The 23430-nt window shown below is 40.3% G+C and overlaps 1 protein-coding gene across 2 annotated transcripts in view; it reads left to right on the forward strand.

The window, feature by feature from the left end:
* The first annotated feature begins 1148 nt into the window (after positions 1 to 1148).
* Positions 1149 to 23430, forward strand: part of DHDDS (dehydrodolichyl diphosphate synthase subunit) — a 33444-nt gene continuing 11162 nt past the window's right edge. The window contains exons 1-6 of one of the 2 annotated variants that reach the window (XM_036914859.2): positions 1149 to 1254; positions 1748 to 1864; positions 3463 to 3579; positions 5936 to 6078; positions 8926 to 9042; positions 9887 to 9988. In XM_036914859.2, coding sequence (XP_036770754.1) covers positions 1237 to 1254; positions 1748 to 1864; positions 3463 to 3579; positions 5936 to 6078; positions 8926 to 9042; positions 9887 to 9988 — 614 coding nt within the window. In that variant the 5' untranslated portion in view covers positions 1149 to 1236. The remainder of the gene's footprint in view (positions 1255 to 1747; positions 1865 to 3462; positions 3580 to 5935; positions 6079 to 8925; positions 9043 to 9886; positions 9989 to 23430) is intronic. The other variant, XM_036914860.2, reaches the window with a different exon arrangement.

The raw sequence follows: 23430 nt of genomic DNA on the forward strand, positions 1-23430 counted from the left end.
GCTAAAACACGTGTTAACACTTGGCAAATTTGCTGACCTAATTAAAACAAGTTTTAAACATCTGGCTCCCCCTAAGGGAAGGAATATTTAAAGTCAAAGCTGACCGTGGAAGGTGCTGTAGCAAACGTATACTACTGGGCTTCAGTAAATGGTCTTCCTGCAAAATTGGAAGTAACCGGTTAGGTTGAACCTTACTTTCCAGGTGTCAGCAGGACAGATGGAAAAATTTAAGACTATTCATGGGTGAGTTACTCATGGGGCTTTCTTTGATCGTGTTTGTTACAAGTAGCCCCTTCAGAAAGTGGAAGATAGTCAATTGGCGGTTAACCAGTGTAATACCTCGTCCTGTTTCACTTGATGAGATTGCAATCCAAACTGAAACAAACGCTCTTTGAAAATGTGTTTTTCCCTGCTCTTTTAATTTTGAGAAAGTTGAACTCCCAGTTAATTTTATATAATCACTCGTATTCCTGCAGTGATTTTCGTTAAAAGTTTGGTAGAGCTAACGTCCTTGATTTTCCCTTCAGGGTCAGCGGATGGCCTTCCTGTTTGTTACTCTATTCGTTCTTGTAACAGTTTGGAGTTTATTTGAGTAGGTCCTAAGAATCTGCAAGTCCTAACATCTGAATGCCTTAAATCAGCACAAAATGGACGTTGGTGGGTTGTGACCGGAGCTAGGAACTTCCCAAACGATCAAATACACTAAAATCAGAAAACAGTAAAAAATAATTTTAAATGACAGTTGTAACTAGGGCTCTAAGTCCCAGTTCTAATGCCTTTCCCCACTTCTCAGTACTAAGCGGCCACCAGCGGCTGGCAAGTCCTTGCATTTCTGAGGTTAGGGAACCCCCAAAAGTCCGTGTAGCGGAGCCCGCGTGAGGCCTCTCAGTCTGGGCATAAAAACCTCACCGCCCACCCCCACCCAATGGGCTCGACCTCGGCTACCCCAGCTGGGTCCCCAGCACGTGGCCTGTAGCCCGGCCGCCCACCCCGTTCCGGTCGCGTCACAGCCCCTTCTCCCTGCCCCGGGGAAAATAAATTTAGTCCCGGAAAGCTCGCACCTCCCCTCGAGCCCGCAGACACAGGGCAGGGCTCCGCCCCCTGGGTAACGGAAGGGGGCGTGCTCCCGCGCCCAACGATGACGTGTCCTTCCAGCGCCAGGGCGTAAGGAAGTGTCGGCCCGCTGGAGCAGTTGGCAGGAGCCCGCCGGAGCCGAGCGGTGGCAGGATTCAGTTGATGAACGAGAAGAGAGAGGTGACTGGGAGGGAAGGCAGCTAAGGGAGGGACAGAGGGGACGGTGGAAGAGACAAGTGCAGGAACAGCTAATTGGGAGTAGGAGATAACGGGTGGGACAACTGAAGGGTTTAGTGACCTCCAGCACAGACGATGGGAACCGGCCTGCGGGAAGATGAAGGATGAAGCTGGGAAGGATCAGGATGTAGGCACTATGATGTGGCAGGAAGCCGACTTACATGTTCAGAAGAAATCAGTGTAGATTCCAAGGGAAACGGATTGGAAGCAAGGTCCACCAAGCCAGGAGAACCAAGGAAAAAGCTACGCATTGGAGGCCCCATTGGGCCATAAGCTACGATAGTTGAAGCATTAAAAGCTTAGACAGGGTCTTTGGACACTAATGTTGGCGGCTCTGCACAGTCCAGGTGAATTCCTACAAGTCAGGTCCTGTTTGCAAAGGCCTAGTTTCCTTTTTTCTTTTCCTTTTCTTATTTTCCTTTTTTTTAAATCCAAGTCCACCTGGCTGCTGTCTTTTTGGTTTGGGCTCATCCTCTGCCAGGCAAGAACTATGTCATGGATCAAGGAAGGAGAGCTGTCACTCTGGGAGCGGTTCTGTGCCAACATCATAAAGGTGAGCAGTGGCCCACAGCACAGTTATGTGGTTGGTTGGATAATCTTGTATCAAAAGTTATTATTGAAATTACATAATCCATGATGTTGAGTGGTTTAGCAATGGGACCAAAGGGTCTTAGAACTGCAAGATAACCTACAGGTCTACATTTCTGACAGATTATTGTTCTGACTTTCACATTTTCAGGAAGCCCAGGACCTCCCAAAATCATTGGGCAGCATAGACTGTTAGGTCTTCCTTATAGAGAACTGAAATTTGTTCCCTGGAACTTTGACCTATTCCAAGTACTGTCCTCTGGATTTAGATAAAATAAACTTTCCTTGATGTGGCAGTAGAGCATCGTAGTTAAGAGTTTGGGCCCTGGAAGCAGACAAACATGAGTGAAAGTCCTATCACTTATTAACCATGTGACTTTATATGGTTGTTTTGAGGATTAAATGAAACATCTAAAGCACTTAGCACAGCGTCTAGCAGTTCTTAATTACTACTATTATGGGGCTGTTTTCCTACTTTTGAAGACTATAGTCATTCTTTTTCCTACCACTCCCTCTTGCTTTCCCAAATCTTCCTTCAGTTTTTTTCTCTAGGAATCACATCAGTATGTCCTCTGCATGTTTGAGATTGAAGCCAGTCAGCCTAGTTCTGTTTTTCAACCACAGGCTGTCAAGCAGGGCAGAGCAGTGAATTTATGAGCTAGTAAGCCTCATGCCCATACAAATAGCAAGTGATCTCAGGCTAGGCCAGGAAATGGAAAGTATCTCCTCAGGGAACCACTACATTCAAGTGTCGGGAAGAACCAGCTGCATGACTTTGACTGGAATTTTTCTAGAGGCTTCATGTGGCAGACTAAAGCAGAAGATTTCCCAGTAAGAGAAATTAAGCTAAATGTGAATTTTTGCTGTGGGTGACAATAAAAGGCTACTCTAAGCCAGATGCAAGGTTTTGTTTGGTCCCCAAAATCTCTTTTTTATTTGCTTTGAAATGATTCCTGACTTTTACATTTTTATGCTTGGTGTCTCTTGTATAATTAGAAGATCCAGCAACTTTGGGCTCCTATTTGTGTGGAAGCAATCAGATAGAGCTGAGGAGAAGATTCCTCTTCTGTGTGGAGGATGCCTCTCCATTCGCCCACACCCATTAGTATCCTTCCTGTGCCTTTCAGTTGGAGACTAACAAAACCAAGGTGGTGGATAAAAGCATTTGGCTAAAAGATGAATTCTGAAAGCACACAGACCTCAGTTTGAGTCCTCACTTTGCCTCTTACTAGCTGTGTGACTTGTGCAAGTCACTTGACCTCTCTGAGCCTCATTTTTTTCACCTATAAAATGAAAATACTACTTTATAGGTTTGTATGAAAAAAAAAAAACAAGATGAAGTCTAAAAAGCCTAGCATAATACTTGGCATGTAGTAAGTGCTCCATAAACATATAAATAAAATAAAATCTTTAATACCCATTTAGCTCAGTAAGTGCAAAATACCAAATTCCCTTCCTCAGGGCTTTTATCATATAACTCAAGCCTATCAGCTTGGAGTGCAGTGTCTCCCTCTGTCCCTGAAGCATAAGTGATGTGTTCACCATTTATCTTCTTACTTACAGGCAGGCCCGATGCCCAAACACATCGCTATTATAATGGATGGGAATCGTCGCTATGCCAAGAAGTGCCAAGTGGAGCAGCAGGAGGGCCACTCACAGGGCTTCAACAAGCTGGCTGAGGTGGGTGTGGTGTCATAACCCAGGGTGAACAGTCTGTGGGTTATAGCTAGAAAACCAGGCCTTGAGTTTGTGTTTTGAGAGAATTTTTATAGCTCTTTGTTTTATTGCTTGCTTGCTAGCTATAGTTCCCATATCAACATTAACAAAAAATTAAATTGTCCAGTGAATCATCACAAGATATTAGAAATAAGAACAAAATTGCTCCCTCTTACCACCTTAATAAGTCAACAGTTTATCTTTTTCTGTGCCTTATCCCAGTCCTTATAGTATATTCTAACATGATTTAACACTTACAAAATTATTCTAGCTTCAGTATGTTAGTTTTACTTGACATTTTGGCATGTATTTTTCTAGGTTAATTTATATATAGCCTTTCTAATGATATGTTTTAATGACTGAAGAATATTTTATCGTGAGGACCCTACATAATTTGTTTAGCTACTAAAACTATTATTGGACATTATAAATAGTACTACATTAGAACAAATTCTTAGAAGTGGCATTTCTGGAGCACAGGTAGGGTGACTACCTATCCTGGTTTGCGTGACTGAGGAGTTTCTCAGGACAGGCCTTTTCGTGCTTAAACTGTGAAAGTGCCAGACAACCTGGGACATCACTCTAAACAAATGGATGTTTCATATTGCAAATTGGAGAACATCAGATTTAACCATAAAAATGGACTATGTCAGTCTTTGTAAAACTAATTTTAGAAGAAAGGAAAATGGTCTGTAGCCCACAGATTTCAGCTTCCTGGCACATGAACGTGGCCTGATGCCAAGGCAGTGATATTTTTTTGCCTCCAGTGCATGGCGGAGGGCTCTCTCCAACACTGTGTGGAGGTTTGTTGATTCAAGCTTCTCTTGTATGACTAAGTAAGAGGCAGTTTTGCCCAGGTACTCCAAACCGCAGTCACCTAGGACTCCTTGGCACCTGTGCTCTGCCACTCACTGGTTCTGTGACCTGCAATGAGTTATACAGATTCCCTTTGCCTCAGATGGGGAGAGTGATCATCTCTGCCTCAGGAGATTGTATGAGATTAAACAAGATGGCACAATGAAAAGCATATGGCACAAGACCTGACATAAAGAAGTGCTAAAGAAATTGAAGCTGTTGTTATTAGCAGCTATGTGGACTGAGGTCAGTGGTGGGTTCTGACCCAGATGTGCCAGCCAAGGTGGCTGTCCTGTAAAGCCTATAGGTCCTGAGCTATTCAGGTGCCAGGTTGTTTCAGGTAATTTTCCTAAAGTGGCATTGACTTGGTTTGTGTGGGTGCCTATTAAGGGATTAGAAAGGCAGCTCTTCAGCTTTGTTTCTTTAGTTCTGTTTGAACATCTTTTCTCCTACCTTTAACCTCCAAGCTTCCCATCTCAGCACTGTTATTCTCGGCTCCATTTTGTCTTCCACCTTTAGTGGGACTGGGTGAGAGCAGCCTCAAAGGACCAAGTTTAAGGGTGAGCTTCACTTTTTTTTCACTGAAGTGTACTTTCAGTATAGTGAGATGCACAGCTATGGATTTGGACATTGGCATTTCTGTATCTAATGCATACCCCTGTCAAAGCAGAAAACAAACATTTCTATCTCTCCAGAAAGTTCCCTTGTGCCCTTTCTCAGTCAAACCCTGGCCCACCTCCTCTTCCCCACAGCCACTGTTCTATCACTATAGATCAGTTTTTGTGTTCTCGAACTTCATAAGGTGGAGTCATGCAGTAAAGTTCTGGACTTTTGACATTTTTTTTGACTCTTTGAACCTCAGTTTTATCATTTATAAAGTAGGCATGAAAAGAATAAGGCCATTCTCAAGAGGATGTTTAAAGAATCAAATAATGTATTTGCCAATTTATGTGCTATACAGCTGAGCAGTTTTTACTTTTATTGTTACAACTCATCAGCCTCTTAGTCTAACAGAATAATGAAGTTATGCTGTGAGTAATACCTTGTGTTTTTATATTGTTTTTTAGCCACCTTGTGAGGGATGGATTGTGATCTCATTTTACAGATAAGAAGTCTTCGGCCCAGAGAGCTTAAATGATTTGCTTATAGTCACATAGCAAGTGCATGATGGAATCAGGGACTAAAACCTGGATCTTTACTCTCAGTGAAGAGTTCCTTCGAGTAAACTGCAGCAACATCAAGCATGGTACTACTCATGAAGTTCACATTTTAGTTTCTCAAGTGGTGGTTTTCTGCTTACTTGATTCATTGTTTTGACAGAAGCACTGGTGTTACAGTAGCTCTACCCAGTTTGAGGAGGAAAAATGTCTGTGTCTCACCTCCAACACTGAGTGGGGCCAAGGCACCTCTTAGTTCCCTTCCCTCTCTTCCTCATACCCTAGTTCCTTGCTTTTTCCCCTCTCAGACTCTGCGCTGGTGTTTGAACCTGGGCATCCTAGAGGTGACGGTCTACGCATTCAGCATTGAGAACTTCAAACGCTCCAAGAGTGAGGTAGACGGGATAATGGATCTGGCCCGGCAGAAGTTCAGCCGCTTAATGGAAGAACAGTAAGATGCTGTCAGAGAGGAGAATGTGTTCTTCCACCCCCTCTAACCTTACCCTAACCCCCAATTCTCTAATCTGAGGCTTATTTAAAGAACACTTAACGCTTTTAATGTTAGGTGTCTGATGGCAAATATGGAAAGCCAGCTTTTCTTTCTTTCTTTCTTTTTTAAGGGGGTGTTATTTGAAGATAAAGTTATTTCACAGATTTCAAAAACTAGTACAGCCAGCCTCAAGCAAAACTGAAACCAAGAATTGAAATCCGTTAGGTAGAGCCTCTTCATACATTTACTTCCGTCTCTCTGAAGACCAGCTTTCTCTGCTTCAAGAGAGCCTCCCAGAATGAACTAAATCCCTTATTTGTCCCACCTTAGATCAAATTTCTACCCCAGGACTAATACATTGTGACTAGGGAAGTAGAAATGACATTGATAAGTCGTTTTCTTCTGTGCAGTCATCCCTAACAAGTTACTATCTCCACAGCGTAGTCTCTTGGAAGGGACTGGATGATGTGTAAGAGGCCTTTATGAGGAAGAGTCAGTACCACTCTTAGCTATACTAGGTTTAAGCTTAGCCTAGGGAGCAAGCCAGAGAGGGACGAAGAGGAAGTTTGATTGAGATTGTTTGCTTCAAAGTGTGGAACCGTCTCTTGCCAGGCCTGCCCCAAAGTCTTCATTACAACTGTTCTCTCCCAGCTCTTCCCCACACTAGAACCAGGAAGATGAGAGAACAGAGAGCCTAGAGCTCCAGTGGAGCTGGGCCTAGAACAGTCCTGTCATTTCTGTTCCTGTGTGTGTCGGGATGGTGGGCAGGGTAGCCAGGCTTTTCTCTCTCCATGTTAAGATGCTGAGACTCGGGGCACAGACATTGCTCCCTGGTGCCTAGCAGAGCCTGTGTGGCTCAGAGTTCACACCCATGAGGCTGGGGATAGAGGTGAGGGGTACAGTCCAGTGTTCAAATTCTGTACTTCACACAAAGCTTACCTTTTATAGTGCTTATACTGCATGTCAGGCCCTGAGCCTAACGTGTATTCTTATTTAATATTCACATTATCTTGTATGAAAGATTTTTATCCCAGTTGTAGAGAGAAGGAAAGTAGAAAACCAGAGAAGTTTAGGTATATATCCTGGATCACACAGCTATCAGACAGGCAGAGCCAAGACAGACAGGATCATTCTGAGTCTAGAGCTGAGCTCTTGTCTGCAACACCAAATAGGAAACAGAAGGTAATCTTAGTTCCTGAAAGACCAAAAATGCATGGCAGTAGAGGTACTACTAAGGTCACTGTAATCAGTCAGTAGTAGAGAAGATGGTCTTAGGTTGGACAGAGCAGGAAGAAACCTTACAGTGGTTTTCCAACAATGTGCCACAGAACACGAGGGCTCTGAAGAGTGGGTGTGCAAAGAACCTGGAGGAAAAGGGTATGGGGTGCTGGTTTGCATTTACCTATTTTTTATATTGGGCTTCTGTTTAAGATTTGATTTGAAGAAAGTTCTTCAGCTAAAAGAAGGTTGGAAAACCCCTGGCATAGTTCAGTTTCATCAGTTGGGAAACTAAACCCCAAAGAGAAGAGAAAGGCCTGCCCGTGGTCACATAGGTAGCTAGTGACAGAGCCCCACTGGGAGCCCAGATCTCCTAGCCAGGGCTTTGTAGGAGCTCCTACTCTATAGACCTCTCTGAAGTCTGTGTCTGATGTCTGAGAATAAATACATTCAGTGCTTTTATCTCACTCAACACAAGCCTACGTGGAGAGTATGGCAGGGATGCTTATCACCCCCAGTGTGCAGGGTGAAGGGAACTAGGCTCAGAGAGGCAAGGTGGTTAAACAAGGCCAGCTAGTAAGTGGTGGCACTGGGACTTGAATCTAGGTATTCTTTTTCAGATTTTGCTTTGATTTTAGTAAACATTTGTCTACTATAGCTCCAGTTAGTTCCCAAAAGTAGGTGATTAGATCTTGCTTGAGAAATGTGATGGAGGGTTATAGGGTGGGTAATCTGTGGGTGTGGCCTTCAGCTTTATATCAGAGTTCTCCAGGACCTGACAGATCCGCCCACCCTACAGTATATTTCTTGTTATTAAGCTCCCATTTTCCAAACATTAGTTGTTCAGTTACTCTATAGCATTCCCAGGGGAGAAAAGCTGCTTGGGTAACAGTGGATTTGTGCTCACTATTTGGGATCTGTGCTCAGAGTTTGGGAGTTTCTGTATGGAGGCAGTGTAATGTTATGGTTAAGAGGATAGGCTCCAGAACCAGACTCCCTAGGTTCATGTTCTGGCTCTCCACTCACCAACTATCTGATCTTAAGCAAGTTACCTAACCTCCCTGTGCCTCAGTTTTCTCATCTATAAGAGGGGAATGATAGTGGTGTCTGCCTCAAAGGTTGGTATAAGGATGGACTGTATTGATGCACGTTAAGCACTTTAGACCAGTGCCTGACACTTAGTAAACATATTATTAACATTCAGTGTAGCTATTATTATCATATTTCACCAGAAGACATAACTGATAATATAGCTCCTGCTCTTGAGTTTATTCACTTATCAAAATGGGACATAGCACAGAATATGTAAAATGCAACTTTTCAACAAGGACACATGATCAGGCACACCTGGGTTTCCGTCCTGATATAGCACCTGATGGCTCTATGACCTCGGGCAATCCCATCTGAACCTCAGTTCCCTGCTGTAGAGTGGGGAATGTAGTGAGCTCCTTTCAGAGTTGTTGAAGGGGTGCAGTGAAATAATACATGTATAATAGTGCCTTATGCACAGGAGCACACTCAAAAACTAGTAGAGTATTATCACCTCTCCAGTTCAGCAGACTCCCAACCCTCTCTCTTTTTCCTGATCAGGGAGAAACTGCAGAAGCATGGGGTATGTATCCGGGTCCTAGGTGATCTACATTTGTTGCCTTTGGATCTCCAGGAGTTGATTGCACAAGCTGTACAGGCCACCAAGAACTACAACAGGTAGGCTTTGGATTTCTCTTTAGGGACCTGTATCAATCTTTGACTGCCTGATAGCTTTAGGGAGATATCCTGGGCCTTTTGTGATCTGCTTTTGGTATAGTGGGGCAAGAGGGGATGGTTTGGGATGTTTATAGACTTCCTCCTAACTACAGGGCAGACTGGAGGTGGTTCTGCAATCCCATTTGTATGTGTATACTTAAACATACAGTTTCTCATCTTTGTCTTTTTTCATGTGCCTACCCCCAGATGTGTATGTATGCATGCATATGCATGTGTGTATATACATATATGTTTTTATTTTTTTGCCTTGACGGGGAAGGGTTGGGAATGCAGCAGGCCTCATCCTGTCTCTGAAGACAGATCCTTCAAGAAATACTTTTTTTTAGTCCCATGCTTTTAACCCATGGATAGGATGAAATTGAGAGGTCACGCAGATGTGGAGGGGAACAGAGTTCAATAATCCAAGCTTCATTATATGTGGTTTTGGAATATAATATGTATTTGGCAGTGGATTTGTTTTGCATCAAATTTCCTTCCTATTCTCCTTTGCTTCTGTTAATATCACAGTGGATTCACATCCTCTGAAAGCTGGTTAGTGGTAGAAGGGAAAAGGTTTAGGAGGGTAATAAAGGTCATTTAGTATTTGTCTTACTACAAAATTAATAACATGTTTATTCCAAAAATCTTCAGAAAACACAAAAAATTCATGATCTCACCTTTCAGAGGTACCCATGGTTAACATTTGATGTGTTTGTTCTTCCAGGGAAGGAGTGCTTTATATCAGTGACTCCAATCCTGAGTCCCTGGCCTTCTTTAGTGAATTACTCTGTTTGTCCCTTCTCAGGTGTTTCCTGAATGTCTGCTTTGCATACACGTCCCGTCATGAGATCAGCAATGCTGTGAGAGAGATGGCCTGGGGAGTGGAGCAGGGCCTGCTGGATCCCAGGTATCCCTAGTTGTTCAGCATGGTCATGGTAGGGAAAACAGGCATTTACCAAACCATAAAATCCCTCCTAAGCCATGTACTTGGGCCAGAAGCCAAATCAAGAGTGCATGTGGGGAGATTTTGGGGGAATGATCACCCACACTGAGAGTTTCAGATTTGCTTCTTACAACCTGCTTCAGAATTTCTGTGTTCACACACCAAGAAGCCCCAGAAAACCAGTATAGCAGATAGCAAGACTGTGGCATTCAATAAAAAATGATGCCCTCCTGGCCCTTTGACAATGTTTTTCAAAAGTTGAGATTTTAGGAATGCAGCTTGTTGGGGTATAGTCCTGTCGGTCTCACTTTATAGTTTCATACAAGATAGTTATTTTTCAAAAAAGAAAATTAATCATCATTAGAAACATAGTGGAATCCTAATTATTTGAGGTGGGAGAGACTTTAGAAGTCATCTATCCATTCAGTCCCTCCTATGCTGTTATTAATCTTTGGTAATAATATTATAAACTAATGATAGCAGTGGTAAAATAAAGCAGCAAAAATAATGCATAAAATTTGCCTTGTTCTGTATGAAGTCATTAATGTCATGTGGGAGAGATGCAAGTCTTCTCCATTTTAAAGATGAGAAAACTGAGCTCAGCATTGTAATCACTTCCTCAAGTTCATTCTGCTAGTGGGTACCAGAGATGGGACTCATTTGAAGCTGTTTGATTCCAGGGTTCTTGTCTTTTACTTCTGTTAAATGGGATTGTGGACCCAGAAATTTTTCTGATTCCCTTCTTGGGTGTTATTTGATTTACCTGGGAAACTAAACTAAAAATTGAGATGTTCCTCAGTGAGAGTGGAATTAGATAAGAAGAAAAGGAGAGTTTTTAAGGCTATTTTATGAATCCCTCTCATCCCCAATAGCTGAGGGATCTTTCTGTGCCACATAGTTCATTCATTCAATCATTCATTCAGTCAACAAGTATTTTTTAAGTCCCACTTAAAGGCCAGGCTCATTGCTGTGCATAGGGGATACAGTGATAAGAATAAAAAGACATACTTCCTGCTCTCATGAGCTCTGGAAAGGGAAACATTGATCATGATTATGCAAATTAGCATAAAATTATAATGGTGATAAATGCTATAAAAGCACTGATGCATGGCACAAAAAGAATTTATAAGAGCAATAGACCTGGTAGGGAATGCTCTCCTGAGGAAACAAGTGACCTAGGAAGGGGAAATAAGCAGTAACTGGGGAAAGAGGCAGGAGTGTGAGGAGCTTGGCTGCAGAAAGCCTGTTGGAATAATTCAACTACCTTAGAAGGGAGCTTGGATTGTCACAGTGGTGGTAGAATAGATGAAATAGATTGCATCAAGAGCTACAAAGTAAATAAAAATCAAGGGGACTTGATACTGACTCTGGGAAAAGGATGTGTTATGAGTGACTCAAGGGTTTTTGACTTACAAAACAGTGGGTAGCTGTGGTGCCCTTCACTATACTAGGGAACCCAGGGAGAGGATCCAGTTTGACAAGGAAGGTCAGGAATTTGGTTTGAGATACACTGTAGCTGTTGAACATAGATGTCAGGTTGACTGTTGAGAGGGAGACGTAGGGACTGGAGATATCAGCTTGGAAGACATCTGTGTGTAAGTGGTAACTGAAACAGAGGGCACAAGAAAGCTAAAGAGAGTGTAGAGTGAGAAGAGAGGGCCGACAATGGAGTTTTGAGGAACTCTTTTAAGTTTTACTGGCTGGGTAAAGGAGAATGAGCCTCAAGGAAAAAAAGACCGTGAACAACCAGAAAGTAAGAAGAAAACCAGGCAGTGGGTATTACAGAAGCCAGGAAAAAAAGGGAATTTGTTGTTGTAGGGAGGGGCCTGGGCACTGGTGGGAGCAAGAGTGTTCAAGAGCCATAGTGACATCAATTCGGATATAGATTGAAATTAACTGTTGAGGGAAAACTTAAGATGTTGGTTTAGCTGGCAGGGTGGGTCTGGACAGGAAGATGAGATATATAAGTAGATAAGGGGTATATAAGTAGTGCAAGTTATTGGGAATTTTCTGATTTTTGGCTTGGTGATTTCATAGTTGTTCATTATATTGTGCTTTATAACTAATGTTTTATATAAACTTTTGTATGAATGAAATAATAAATTAAAAATAACAAGGGACAAACGTTTGTGCTAGAAAGAAAGACAGCTGTTTATAAGCAGGTTGAATATGAATCCATGCCTAGAATTAGAACTCTGATCTTGATCCTAGTTCAGCATGCTTTATACTCATACCACATTGCAATAACTACTCAGGGAGTTTGGTGTTCAGTTCACACTGCGCTAATCAGAGCCTGAGGTGGTGCTCGTTACATTATTCAAATTTAGACAAACCTGCATTTGTAACCGAGTCAGTGAGTCAATCACAATTAAGCTCTACCCTTCCATAGCTAGAGTTTTCCTATTTTTTCATCACTACCATTCAACTCATTTTCCTTTCTTCCAGGGTATTTTTTGTCTAACAGTCGTATTAATAGATTGGTTTTTGAGCCCAGACTTATAGAAAAGGAATTAGGTTGAGCACAAAGAATATTTAATAAACTCTCTTTCACTCAGTGACCTTGATCAGGTCACTTGGCACCCCCCCACCTTAGGTCTCTGTATTTCTCTTTAAAACAATAGTGTCAATAATTGCTGGAGAGATTAAAGATGGCAGTGTGAGAGATGGGACAGAGGCTTCCTACTAAAACTGCACATAATACGAAAATACAATTAATACAACTAATCCTGAGAGAGCGACAGGAAAGGACTGCACCAGACTGCACACACCTGGAGAAAAGAGTAGACCTCACAGAACAGGGTAACGTACCAGAGCTGTGGCTCCGCAGGACCTGAACCCTTCCCCCACCCCAGCTCACCAGCGGGAGGAAGAGAAACTGAGCATGGAGGGAGTGGAGGCCTGGGACTGCTGAATACCTAATTCCAGAGATCTGCTCTGGGAGCACAAACCTACATTTCATGGTGCTTTCATGGTACTCTCATGATTACGGGGTTAGAAAGCTAAGAATTCCTGGAGAGACAGAGATTCCAGCCGTTTGTGGAAAGCAGGGATCCATATCTGGCGGCTCTGGGACAAAAGCTTATATCTGTGTGCTTGGCCCACTGGCTCAGGCAGTGGAGACAGGCACAGCAGCCGGGAAGCAGGAAACAGCTCTTTCCTCCCGCCAGGCACCAATCCCACTCCCCTGCGGCCCCCAACATTGCTTCAGGGGCTGAGCAGCTCCAGAGTAAAGATTCTGGACACAAGAGGGCGCCATACACAAATATGAAACGCCAAAGGAACCTGGTCCAGAGTAAAATTAATATGACCCCTGAGAAAGATGACATGGACCTCATGACTCTCCCTGAGAGGGATTTCAAAATAAAAATCATTAACATGCTAATGGAGGTACAGAAAGATATTCAAGAACTCAGGAATGAATTCCAGTCGGAGATCCAATCATTGAAGAGCACAATGGAGGGTATTAAAAGCAGATTGGATATGGTGGAGGAGACAATAAATGAAATAGAAGCCAGAGAAGAGGAATACAAAGAAGCTGAGGCACAGAGAGAAAAAAGCATCTCTAAGGATGAAAGAATATTGAGAACTGTGTGACCAATCCAAATGGAACAATATTCACATTATAGGGATACCAGAAGAAGAAGAAGAGAGAGAAAGGGATAGACAGTGTCTTTAAGGAGGTAATTGCTGAAAAGTTCCTCAGTCTGGGGAAGGAGATAGTCTCTCAGGCCATGGAGATCCACAGGTCTCCCAACAGAAGGGACTCAAGGAAGACAACACCAAGACACACAGTACTTAAAATGGCAAAGATCAAGGATAAGGACAGACTGTTAAAAGCAGCCAGAGACAGAAATAAGATAATGTACAAAGGAAAGCCCATCAGGCTATCATCAGACTTCTCAGCAGAAACCTCAGGGAGTGGCATGATGTATTTAATGCAATGAAGCAGAAGGGCCTCAAACCAAGATTACTTTATCCAGCAAGATTATCATTTAAATTTGAAGGAGGGATTAAACAATTTCCAGATAAGCAAAAGCTGAGAGAATTTACCTCCCAAAAACCATCTCTACAGTCTATTTTGGAGGGACTACTATAGATGGAAGTGTTCCTAAGGTTTAATAGCTGTCACCAGAGGTAATAAAACCACAGTAAAAAAGTAGAACAGCTAATTACTAAGCAAATGCAAAATTAAATTAACTATCCCCAAAGTCAATTAAGGAATAGACAAATAGTACAGAGTATGAGACCTAATATATAAAGAATGGAGGAGGAAGAAAAAGGAGGAGAAAAGAACAGAACCCTTAGATTCTGTTTGTAATAGCATATTAAGTGAGTTAAGTTAGACTCTTAGATAGTAAGGAAGTTAACCTTGAACCTTTGGTAACCATGAATCTAAAGTCTGCAATGGCAATAAGTACATACCTATAGATAATCACCCTTAAATGTAAATGGACTGAATGCACCAATCAAAAGACATAGCGTCACTGAATGGATAAAAAAACAAGACCCGTCTACATGCTGCCTACAAGAGACTCACTTTAAACTCAAAGACATACACAGACTAAAAGTGAAGAGATGCAAAAAGATGTTTCATGCAACTAATAGAGAGAAAAAAGCAGGAGTTACAGTACTTGTATCAGACAAAATAGACTTAAAGTCACAAGAGACAAAGAAGGACATTACATAATGATAAAGGGGTCAATCCAACAAGAAGGTATAACCATTATAAATATCTATACTCCCAACGCAGGAGCACCTACATATGTGAAACAAATACTAACTGAATTAAAAGGGGAAATAGAATGCAATGCATTCATTCCAAGAGACTTCAACACTCCACTCACTCTGAAGGACAGATCAACCAGACAGAAAATAAGTAAGGACACAGAGGCACTGAACACATCAGAACAGATGGACCTAACAGACATCTACAGAACTCTATACCCAAAAGCAGCAGAATACACATTCTTCTCAAGACATATGGAACATTTTCAAGAATAGATTATATACGAGGCCACAAAAAGAGCCTCAGTAAATTAAAAAAGATTGAAATTGTACCAACCACTATCTCAGACCACAAAGGTATGAAACTAGAAATAAATTACGCAAAGAAAATGAAAACTCCCACAAACACATGGAGGCTTCACAACGTGCTCCTAAATAACCAATGGATCAATGACCAAATAAAAACAGAGATCAAGCAATATATGGAGACAAATGACAACAATAATTCAACACCACAAAATCTGTGGGACACAGCCAAGGATGTACTAAAAGGAAAGTATACTGCAATACAGGCCTACCTCAGGAAAGAAGAACAATCCCATATAAGCAGTCTAAACTCACAATTAATGAAACTAGAAAAAGAAAAATAAATGAGGCCTAAAGTCAGTAGAAAGAGGGACATAATAAAGATTAGAGCATAAATAAATAAAATCGAGAAGAATAAAACAATAGAAAGAATCAACAAAAGCAAGAGCTGGTTCTTTGAGAAAATAAACAAAATAGATAAACCCCTAGCCAGACTTATCAAGATAAAAAGAGAGTCTACACACATAAACAGAATCAGAAATGAGAAAGGAAAAATCACTACGGACACCACAGAAATACAAAGAATTTTTAGAGAATACTATGAAAAATTATATGCTACCAAACTGGATAACCTGGAAGAAATGGACAACTTTCTAGAAAAATACAACCTTCCAAGGCTGACCAAGGAAGAAACAGAAAATCTGAACAGACCAATTACCAGCAATGAAATTGAACTGGTAATCAAAAAACTACCTAAGAGCAAAACTCCTGATCCAGATGGCTTCACAGGTGACTTTTATCAAACATTTAGTGAAGACCTAATACCCATCCTCCTTAAAGTTTTCCAACGAGTAGAAGAAGAGGGAATACTTCCAAACTCATTCTATGAGGCCAGCATCACTCTGATACCAAAACCAGGCAAAGACACCACAAAAAAAGAAAATTACAGACCAATATCCCTGATGAACATAGGTGCAAAAATACTCAACAAAAGGTTACCAAACCGAATTCAAAAATACATCAAAAAGATCATCCATCATGGTCAAGTAGGACTTATTCCAGGGATGCAAGGATGATACAACATTTGAAAATCCATCAACATCATCCACCACATCAACAAAAAGAAGGACAAAAACTACATGATCATCTCCATGATGCTAAAAAAGCATTCGACAAAATTCAACATCTATTCATGATAAAAACTCTCAACAAAATGGGTATAGAGGGCAAGTACAACATAGTAAAGGCCATATATGACAAACCCATAGCCAACATCATACTTAACAGCAAGAAGCTGAAAGCTTTTCCTTTAAGATCGGGAACAAGACAAGGATACCCACTTTCCCCTCGTCTATTCAACATAGTACTGGAGGTCCTAGCCATGGCTAGAAATAAAAGGCAACCAGATTGGCAAGGAAGAAGTCAAGCTGTCCCTGTTTGCAGATGACATGATATTATACATAAAAAACCCTAAAGACTCCACTCCAAAACTACTAGATCTAATATCTAGTTGCAGGATACAAAGTTGCAAGATACAAAATTAATACACAGAAATCTGTGGCTTTCCTATACACTAACAATGAACTAGCAGAAAGAGAAATCAGGAAAACAATTCCATTCACAGTTGCATCAAAAAGAATAAAATACCTAGGAATAAACCTAACCAAGGAAGTGAAAGACTTATACCCTGAAAATTACACGACACTCTTAAGAGAAATTAAAGAAGATACCAATAAATGGAAACTCATCCCATGCTCATGGATAGGAAGAATTAATATTGTCAAAATGGCCATCCTGCCTAAAGCAATCTATAGATTCAATGCAATTCCTATCAAAATACCAATGGCATTCTTCAACAAACTAGAGCAAATCGTTCTAAAATTCATATGGAACCACAAAAGACCTCAAATAGCCAAAGCAATTCTGAGAAGGAAAAACAAAGCTGGAGGCATTACGCTCCCCAACTTCAATCTCTACTACAAAGCCACAGTAATCAAGACAATTTGGTACTGGCACAAGAACAGACCCACAGACCAATGGAACAGTCTAGAGAGCCCTGATATAAACCCAAGCATATATGGTCAATTAATATATGATAAAGGAGCCATGGATGTACAATGGGGAAATGACAGCCTCTTCAAGAGCTGGTGTTGGCAAAACTGGACAGCTACATCTAAGAGACTGAAACTGGATTACTGTTTAACTCCATACACAAAAGAAAACTCGAAATCGATCAAAGACCTGAATGTAAGTCATGAAGCCATGAAACTCTTAGAAGACAACATAGGCAAACATCTCCTGAATATAAGCATGAGCAACTTCTTCCTGAACACATCTCCTCAAGCAAGGGAAACAAAAGCAAAAATTTACTCATGGGACTACATCAAACTAAGAAGTTTCTCTACGGCAAAGGACACCATCAACAGAACAAAAAGGCATCCTACAGTATGGGAGAACATATTTGTAAATGACATATCCGACAAGGGGTTAACATCCAAAATATATAAAGAACTCACACGACTCAACACCCAAAAAGCAAATTACCTGATTAACAAATGGGCAGCAGATATGAAGAGACAGTTCTCCAAAGAAGAAATTCACATGGCAAACAGACACATGAAAAGATGCTCTGTATCACTAATCATCAGGGAAATGCAAATTAAAACCACAATGAGATATCACCTCACACCAGTAAGGATGGCCAGCATCGAGAAGACTAAGAACAATAAATGCTGGCGAGGATGCAGAAAAAGGGGAACCCTCCTACACTACTGGTGGGAATGTAAGCTAGTTCAACCATTGTGGAAAGCAATACGGAGGTTCCTCAAAAAATTAAAAATAGAAATACCATTTGACCTGGGAATCCCACTCCTTAGAATTTACCCAAAGAATACAACTTCTCAGATTCAAAAAGACATATGCGCCCCTATGTTCATCGCAGCACTTTTTACAATAGCCAAGATAGGGAAGCAACCTAAGTGTCCATCAGTAGATGAATGGATAAAGAAGATGTGGTACATATACACAATGTAATATTATTTGGCCATAAGAAAGAAAGAAATCCTACCATTTGCAACAACATGGATGGAGCTACAGGGTATTATGCTCAGTGAAATAAGCCAGGCAGAGGAAGACAGATGCCAAATGATTTTCCTCTTCTGTGGAGTATAACAATGAAGCAAAACTGAAGGAACAAAATAGCAGCAGACTCAGAGACTCTAAGAATGAACTAGTGGTTACCAAAGGGGAGGGGTGTGGGAGGGTGGGTGGGGAGGGAGGGAGAAGGGGATTGAGGGTATTATATTTAGTACACATGGTGTGGAGGATCACAGGGAGAACAGTGTAGCACAGAGAAAGCACATAGTGGATCTGTTTTACTGCTTTACGGCATCTTATTACACTGATGGACAGTGACTGCATTGGGATATGGGTGGGGACTTGATAATATGGGTGAATGTAGTAACCACATTGTTTTTTCATGTGAAACCTTCTAAGAGTGTATATCAATCATACCTTAAGAAAAATAAATAATAATAATAATTGCTAAGGTTTACTGAGCATTTACTCTTTGCCACGCTAAGTACTGCATGCATATATTTCATTCACTGTTTAGACAGAGCCTATGAGGTAGATATTACTTTTTTTTTGGTATCATTAAAATACAGGTACATGAGCAACACTGTGGATACTAGATTCCCCCCATTATCAAGCCCCCACTACATACCCCATTACAGTCACTGTCCATCAGTGTAGTAAGATGCTATAGAATCACTACTTGTCTTCTCTGTGCTATACTGCCTTCCCCATGCCTGCCCCCTACATTATGTGTGCTAATCGTAATGCCCTCTTTTCCCCTTATCCCTTCCTTCCCACCCATACTCCCCTGTCCCTTTCCCTTTGGTAACTGTTCATTCTTGGGTTCTGTGAGTCTGCTGCTGTTTTTTTTCCTTTAGCTTTTCTTTGTTCTTATACTCCACAGATGAGTGAAATCATTTGATACTTGACTTACTCTGCCTGGCTTATTTCCCTGAGCGTCATACCCTCCAGCTCCATCAATGTTGTTGCAAATGCTAGGATTTGTTTTCTTCTTGTGGCTGAATAATATTCCATTGTGTATATGTACCACATCTTCTTTATCCACTCATCTACTGACGGACACTTAGGTTGCTTCCATTTCTTGGCTATTGTAAATAATGCTGTGATAAACATAGGGGTGCATATGTCTTTTTCAAACTTGGCTGCTGTATTCTTAGGGTAAATTCCTAGGAGTGGAATTCCGGGGTCAAATGGTATTTCTATTTGTAGTTTTTTGAGGAACCTCCATACTGCTTCCCACAATGGTTGAACTAGTTTACATTCCCATCAGCAGTGTAGGAGGGTTCCCCTTTCTCCACATCCTCACCAGCATTTGTTGTTCCTATTCTTTTCTATATTGACCATCCTAACTGGTGTGAGGTGATATCTCATTGTGGTTTTAATTTGCATTTCTCTGATGATTAGCAATGTGGAGCATCTTTTCATGTGCTTGTTGGCCATCTATGAATTTCTTATTTAGAGAAGTGTCTGTTCAGATCCTCTGCTCATTTTTTAATTGGATTATTTGCTTTTTGTTTGTTGAAGTGTGTGAGCTCTTTGTATTTTTGGATGTCAACCCCTTATTGGATATGTCATTTATGAATATATTCTCCCATACTGTAGGATGCCTTTTTGTTCTACTGATGGTGTCCTTTGCTGTACAGAAGCTTTTTAGTTTGATATAGTCCCACTTGTTCATTTTTGCTTTTGTTTCCCTTGCCCGGGGAGGGAGAAGTTTTTTATGTTTATATTCAAGAGAATTTTGCCTATGTTTTCTTCTAAGAGTTTTATGGTTTCATGACTTATGTTCAGCTCTTTGATCCATTTCGAGTTTTCTTTTGTGTATGGAGTTAGACAGTAATCCAGTTTCATTTTCTTACATGTAGCTGTCCAGTTTTGCCAACACCAGCTGTTGAAGAGGCTGTCATTTCCCCATTGTATATCCATGGCTTGTTTATCATATGTTAATTGACCATATATGCTTGGGTTAATATCTGGACTCTCTATTCTGTTCCACTGATCTATAGTTCTGTTCTTGTGCCAGTACCAAATTGTCTTGATTACTGTGGCTTTGTAGTAGAGATTGAAGTTGGGATGCGAGATCCCCCCCTGCTTTTTTCTTCCTTCTCAGGATTGCTTTGGCTATTCGGGGTCTTTTGTGGTTCCATATGAATTTTAGAACTGTTTGTTCCAGTTTGTTGAAGAATGCCATTGGTATTTTGATAGGAATTGCATTGAATCTGTAGATTGCTTTAGGCAGGGAGGCCATTTTAAGAATATTAATTCTTCCTAGCCAAGAGCATGGGATGAATTTCCATTTATTAGTGTCCTGTTTAATTTCTCTTAAGAAGGTCTTATAGTTTTCAGGGTATAGCTCTTTCACTTCTTTGGTTAGATTTATTCCTAGGTATTTTATTCTTTTTGATGCAACTGTGAATGGAATTGTTTTCCTGATTTCTCTTTCTTCCAGTTCATTGTTAGTGTATAGGAAAGCAACAGATTTCTGTGTATTAATTTTGTATCCTGCAACTTTGCTGAGTTCAGATATTAGATCTAGTAGTTTTGGAGTGGAGTCTTTAGGTTTTTTTATGTACAATATCATGTCATCTGCAAACAGTGCCAGTTTTACTTCTTCCTTACCAATCTGGATGCCTTTTATTTCTTTGTGTTGTCTGATTGCTGTGGGTAGGACCTCTAATACTATGTTGAATAAAAGTGGGGAGAGTGGGCATCCTTGTCTTGTTCCTGATGTTAGAGGAAAAGATTTCAGGTTCTCGCTTTTAAGTATGATGTTGGCTATGGGTTTGTCATATATGGCCTTTATTATGTTGAGGTACTTGCCCTCTATACCCATTTTGTTGAGAGTTTTTATCATGAATGGATGTTGAATTTTGTCGAATGCTTTTTCAGCATCTGTGGAAATGATCATGTGGTTTTTGTCCTTATTTTTGATGTGGTGGTTTATGTTGATGGATTTTTAGAGATAGATACTATTTTTATCCCCATTTTAATGATGAACATATTGAGACACCAAGAAGTTAAGTAATTTATCTAAGTTCATGTAGTTGGCAAAGTTTTGGGCCAGGATTTTAACCTGGCTCCAGATCTGTGCTCTCAGTCATTGTGGTATGCTGACTGCCATAGGAAGGTTGAAATGAACAACAGTGCAGTATAAAAATAAAAGTTAATTAGTAATATTTATTGGATCTTACTGGAGTATGAGGCTGAGTTTATCACAAATATTCTCATTTAATTTTCATATAAAGTTCTGACTATTATTTGCCCCATTTTATAAGACCAATTAACAAAAGTTTGAAAAGATTAGTTGACCTGCCCAAAGGCACATGTTACTAAATTGAAGAGCTTGGACTCCAGCTTATGTCCATCTACCTCCAGAGTTCATGCTCTTTGCCATCTTTATCAACACTGAGAATGGTACTCTCCTGTTATCAAAGGGCACATGTCTTTTGATCTCTATTCCTTCTAGAATGGGTCTGCTTTTCCAAAATGGTACTGGGAACACACTAATATGTTTTTACTCTTCCTTTTTTTGTGATGCCAGGCCATTCACCCTATTGTTGGTACTCACCATTACCAGTCTGCCTTTCAGAGGCTGTTGCTATATATCCATTATAGGTTTTAAATTGATTTTATTTTTGGTTGGCCATTTCCCGAAATACATAGTTTATTAGGGAGGAGCCATTATCTTGAATACTTGTGCCCCTTTCCTTCCTGAAAACGTGCTTCTTTTTAAAAAATTGTGGTAAGATATACATACATTTTACTACATTAACCATTTTTAAGTGTATAATTCTGTGGCATAAAGTGTGTAATTAACAACACTTTTTCCAGGACTTTTTCATTATCCCACACAGAAATACTTCTTAAGAATATAACCTCACCCTAATATATACATATTCTTATAAAGGTCCTACATGTTCATTAGAGAAAATCTGCAAACTATTGGATGTGTAAAGATAAAGATTTAAATCTCCCAGGATCCCACCCTCAGCAACACCTGTGGCAATATTTTTATTTTATTTCCTTCTTGTGTATCTTCCTTGTGTGTCTTCCTGTGTATCTATGTCTGTGTGTGTTTATGTCTAATTAACTGTGTTGATTTTCCCCATCAGGTTGTGACAATGTCTATTACCTATGCTTGGGTTCTAGGTTTTTTGAAAGTACACTGTGAAAGACGTTTTTAGCCTATAAACTCCTCACATTCAGAAAACCAGTATGTATGTATTTCTGAAATCTGTTTTCAGTTCATTCATTCGTTTACTTGAACACGTATTAAGTCTTTCTCTGTCCCAGAAAGTTCCTGTGCTAGCAGAACAGGAGTACAGAGATAAATGTGTCAAGGGGCTTGCCCTCAAGGGACTCAAAATGTGGCTCCTGTAGACAAAGAAGTAATCCATGGTGCTCTATGCCACTGTAATGGATGTGTTAGCAAGACCTAGTGTTGGAAAAAGTAATGATCAGCTGTGGTTGGGCATTCAGCCGAAATGATCCTTTTAAAACACAAATCAAATTATGACACAAATATTTATAGCAGAAGAAATCACACTATGAAACAATTTATATTCTGAATCATGTTTTTGTTCACTTGATGTTACAATATGAGCATTTTTCTATATCCCCTATTTTTAATAATTCATATCATTATTTTTAATGGCTTCTGAATATATCTTGCCTTAATTTACTTAACCATTCTGCTATTTGTTGGTTATGTGAACTGTTCTCAATTTCTCCTTATTATAAATAATGCTACAGTGAAATACATGAATTTAACTCTTGTCTACATTCTGGATTGTTTCCTTAGGATCTAGGGCTGAATGTGTCCATTTCACCTGATTCTTACAAGATTTTTTAGAGAAAATATAAACTATTCTAATTTTATAGGTAAAAATTGGTATTTTACTTTTATGTAATAAAAATTATTTCTTAAAAGTCTTCATGTAGATAGCTAATGCCATTTAATGGGTTTTTGTTGGCCAAAGCACAGATGTTCTATTTTCATTTTGTTAGTTTTATCTTTTCCCCTTTAGAGTTACCTCCTTTTTTAAGATAAGAATTCCACCCACTGCTTGAAGTTGGTAGAAAACCCTTTTTGCAGACACAGTTGAAACTCAGTCCAAATTGCTCTGCTTTTTTACTCCCAGAAGAATATTCCCACCAAGAAAGTTTGTCTTCTGGACCCTTTCCAAGATGCAACTTTTATCACTTATAGATTCCAAATTCTACCTCTGGATACTTGGTAGGACTGGTAAACAGTGTTCTCTTAATCAAATGACACCTGC

Source organism: Manis pentadactyla, chromosome 4, assembly GCF_030020395.1.
Source record: "Manis pentadactyla isolate mManPen7 chromosome 4, mManPen7.hap1, whole genome shotgun sequence".
NCBI classification, from domain to species: domain Eukaryota; kingdom Metazoa; phylum Chordata; class Mammalia; order Pholidota; family Manidae; genus Manis; species Manis pentadactyla.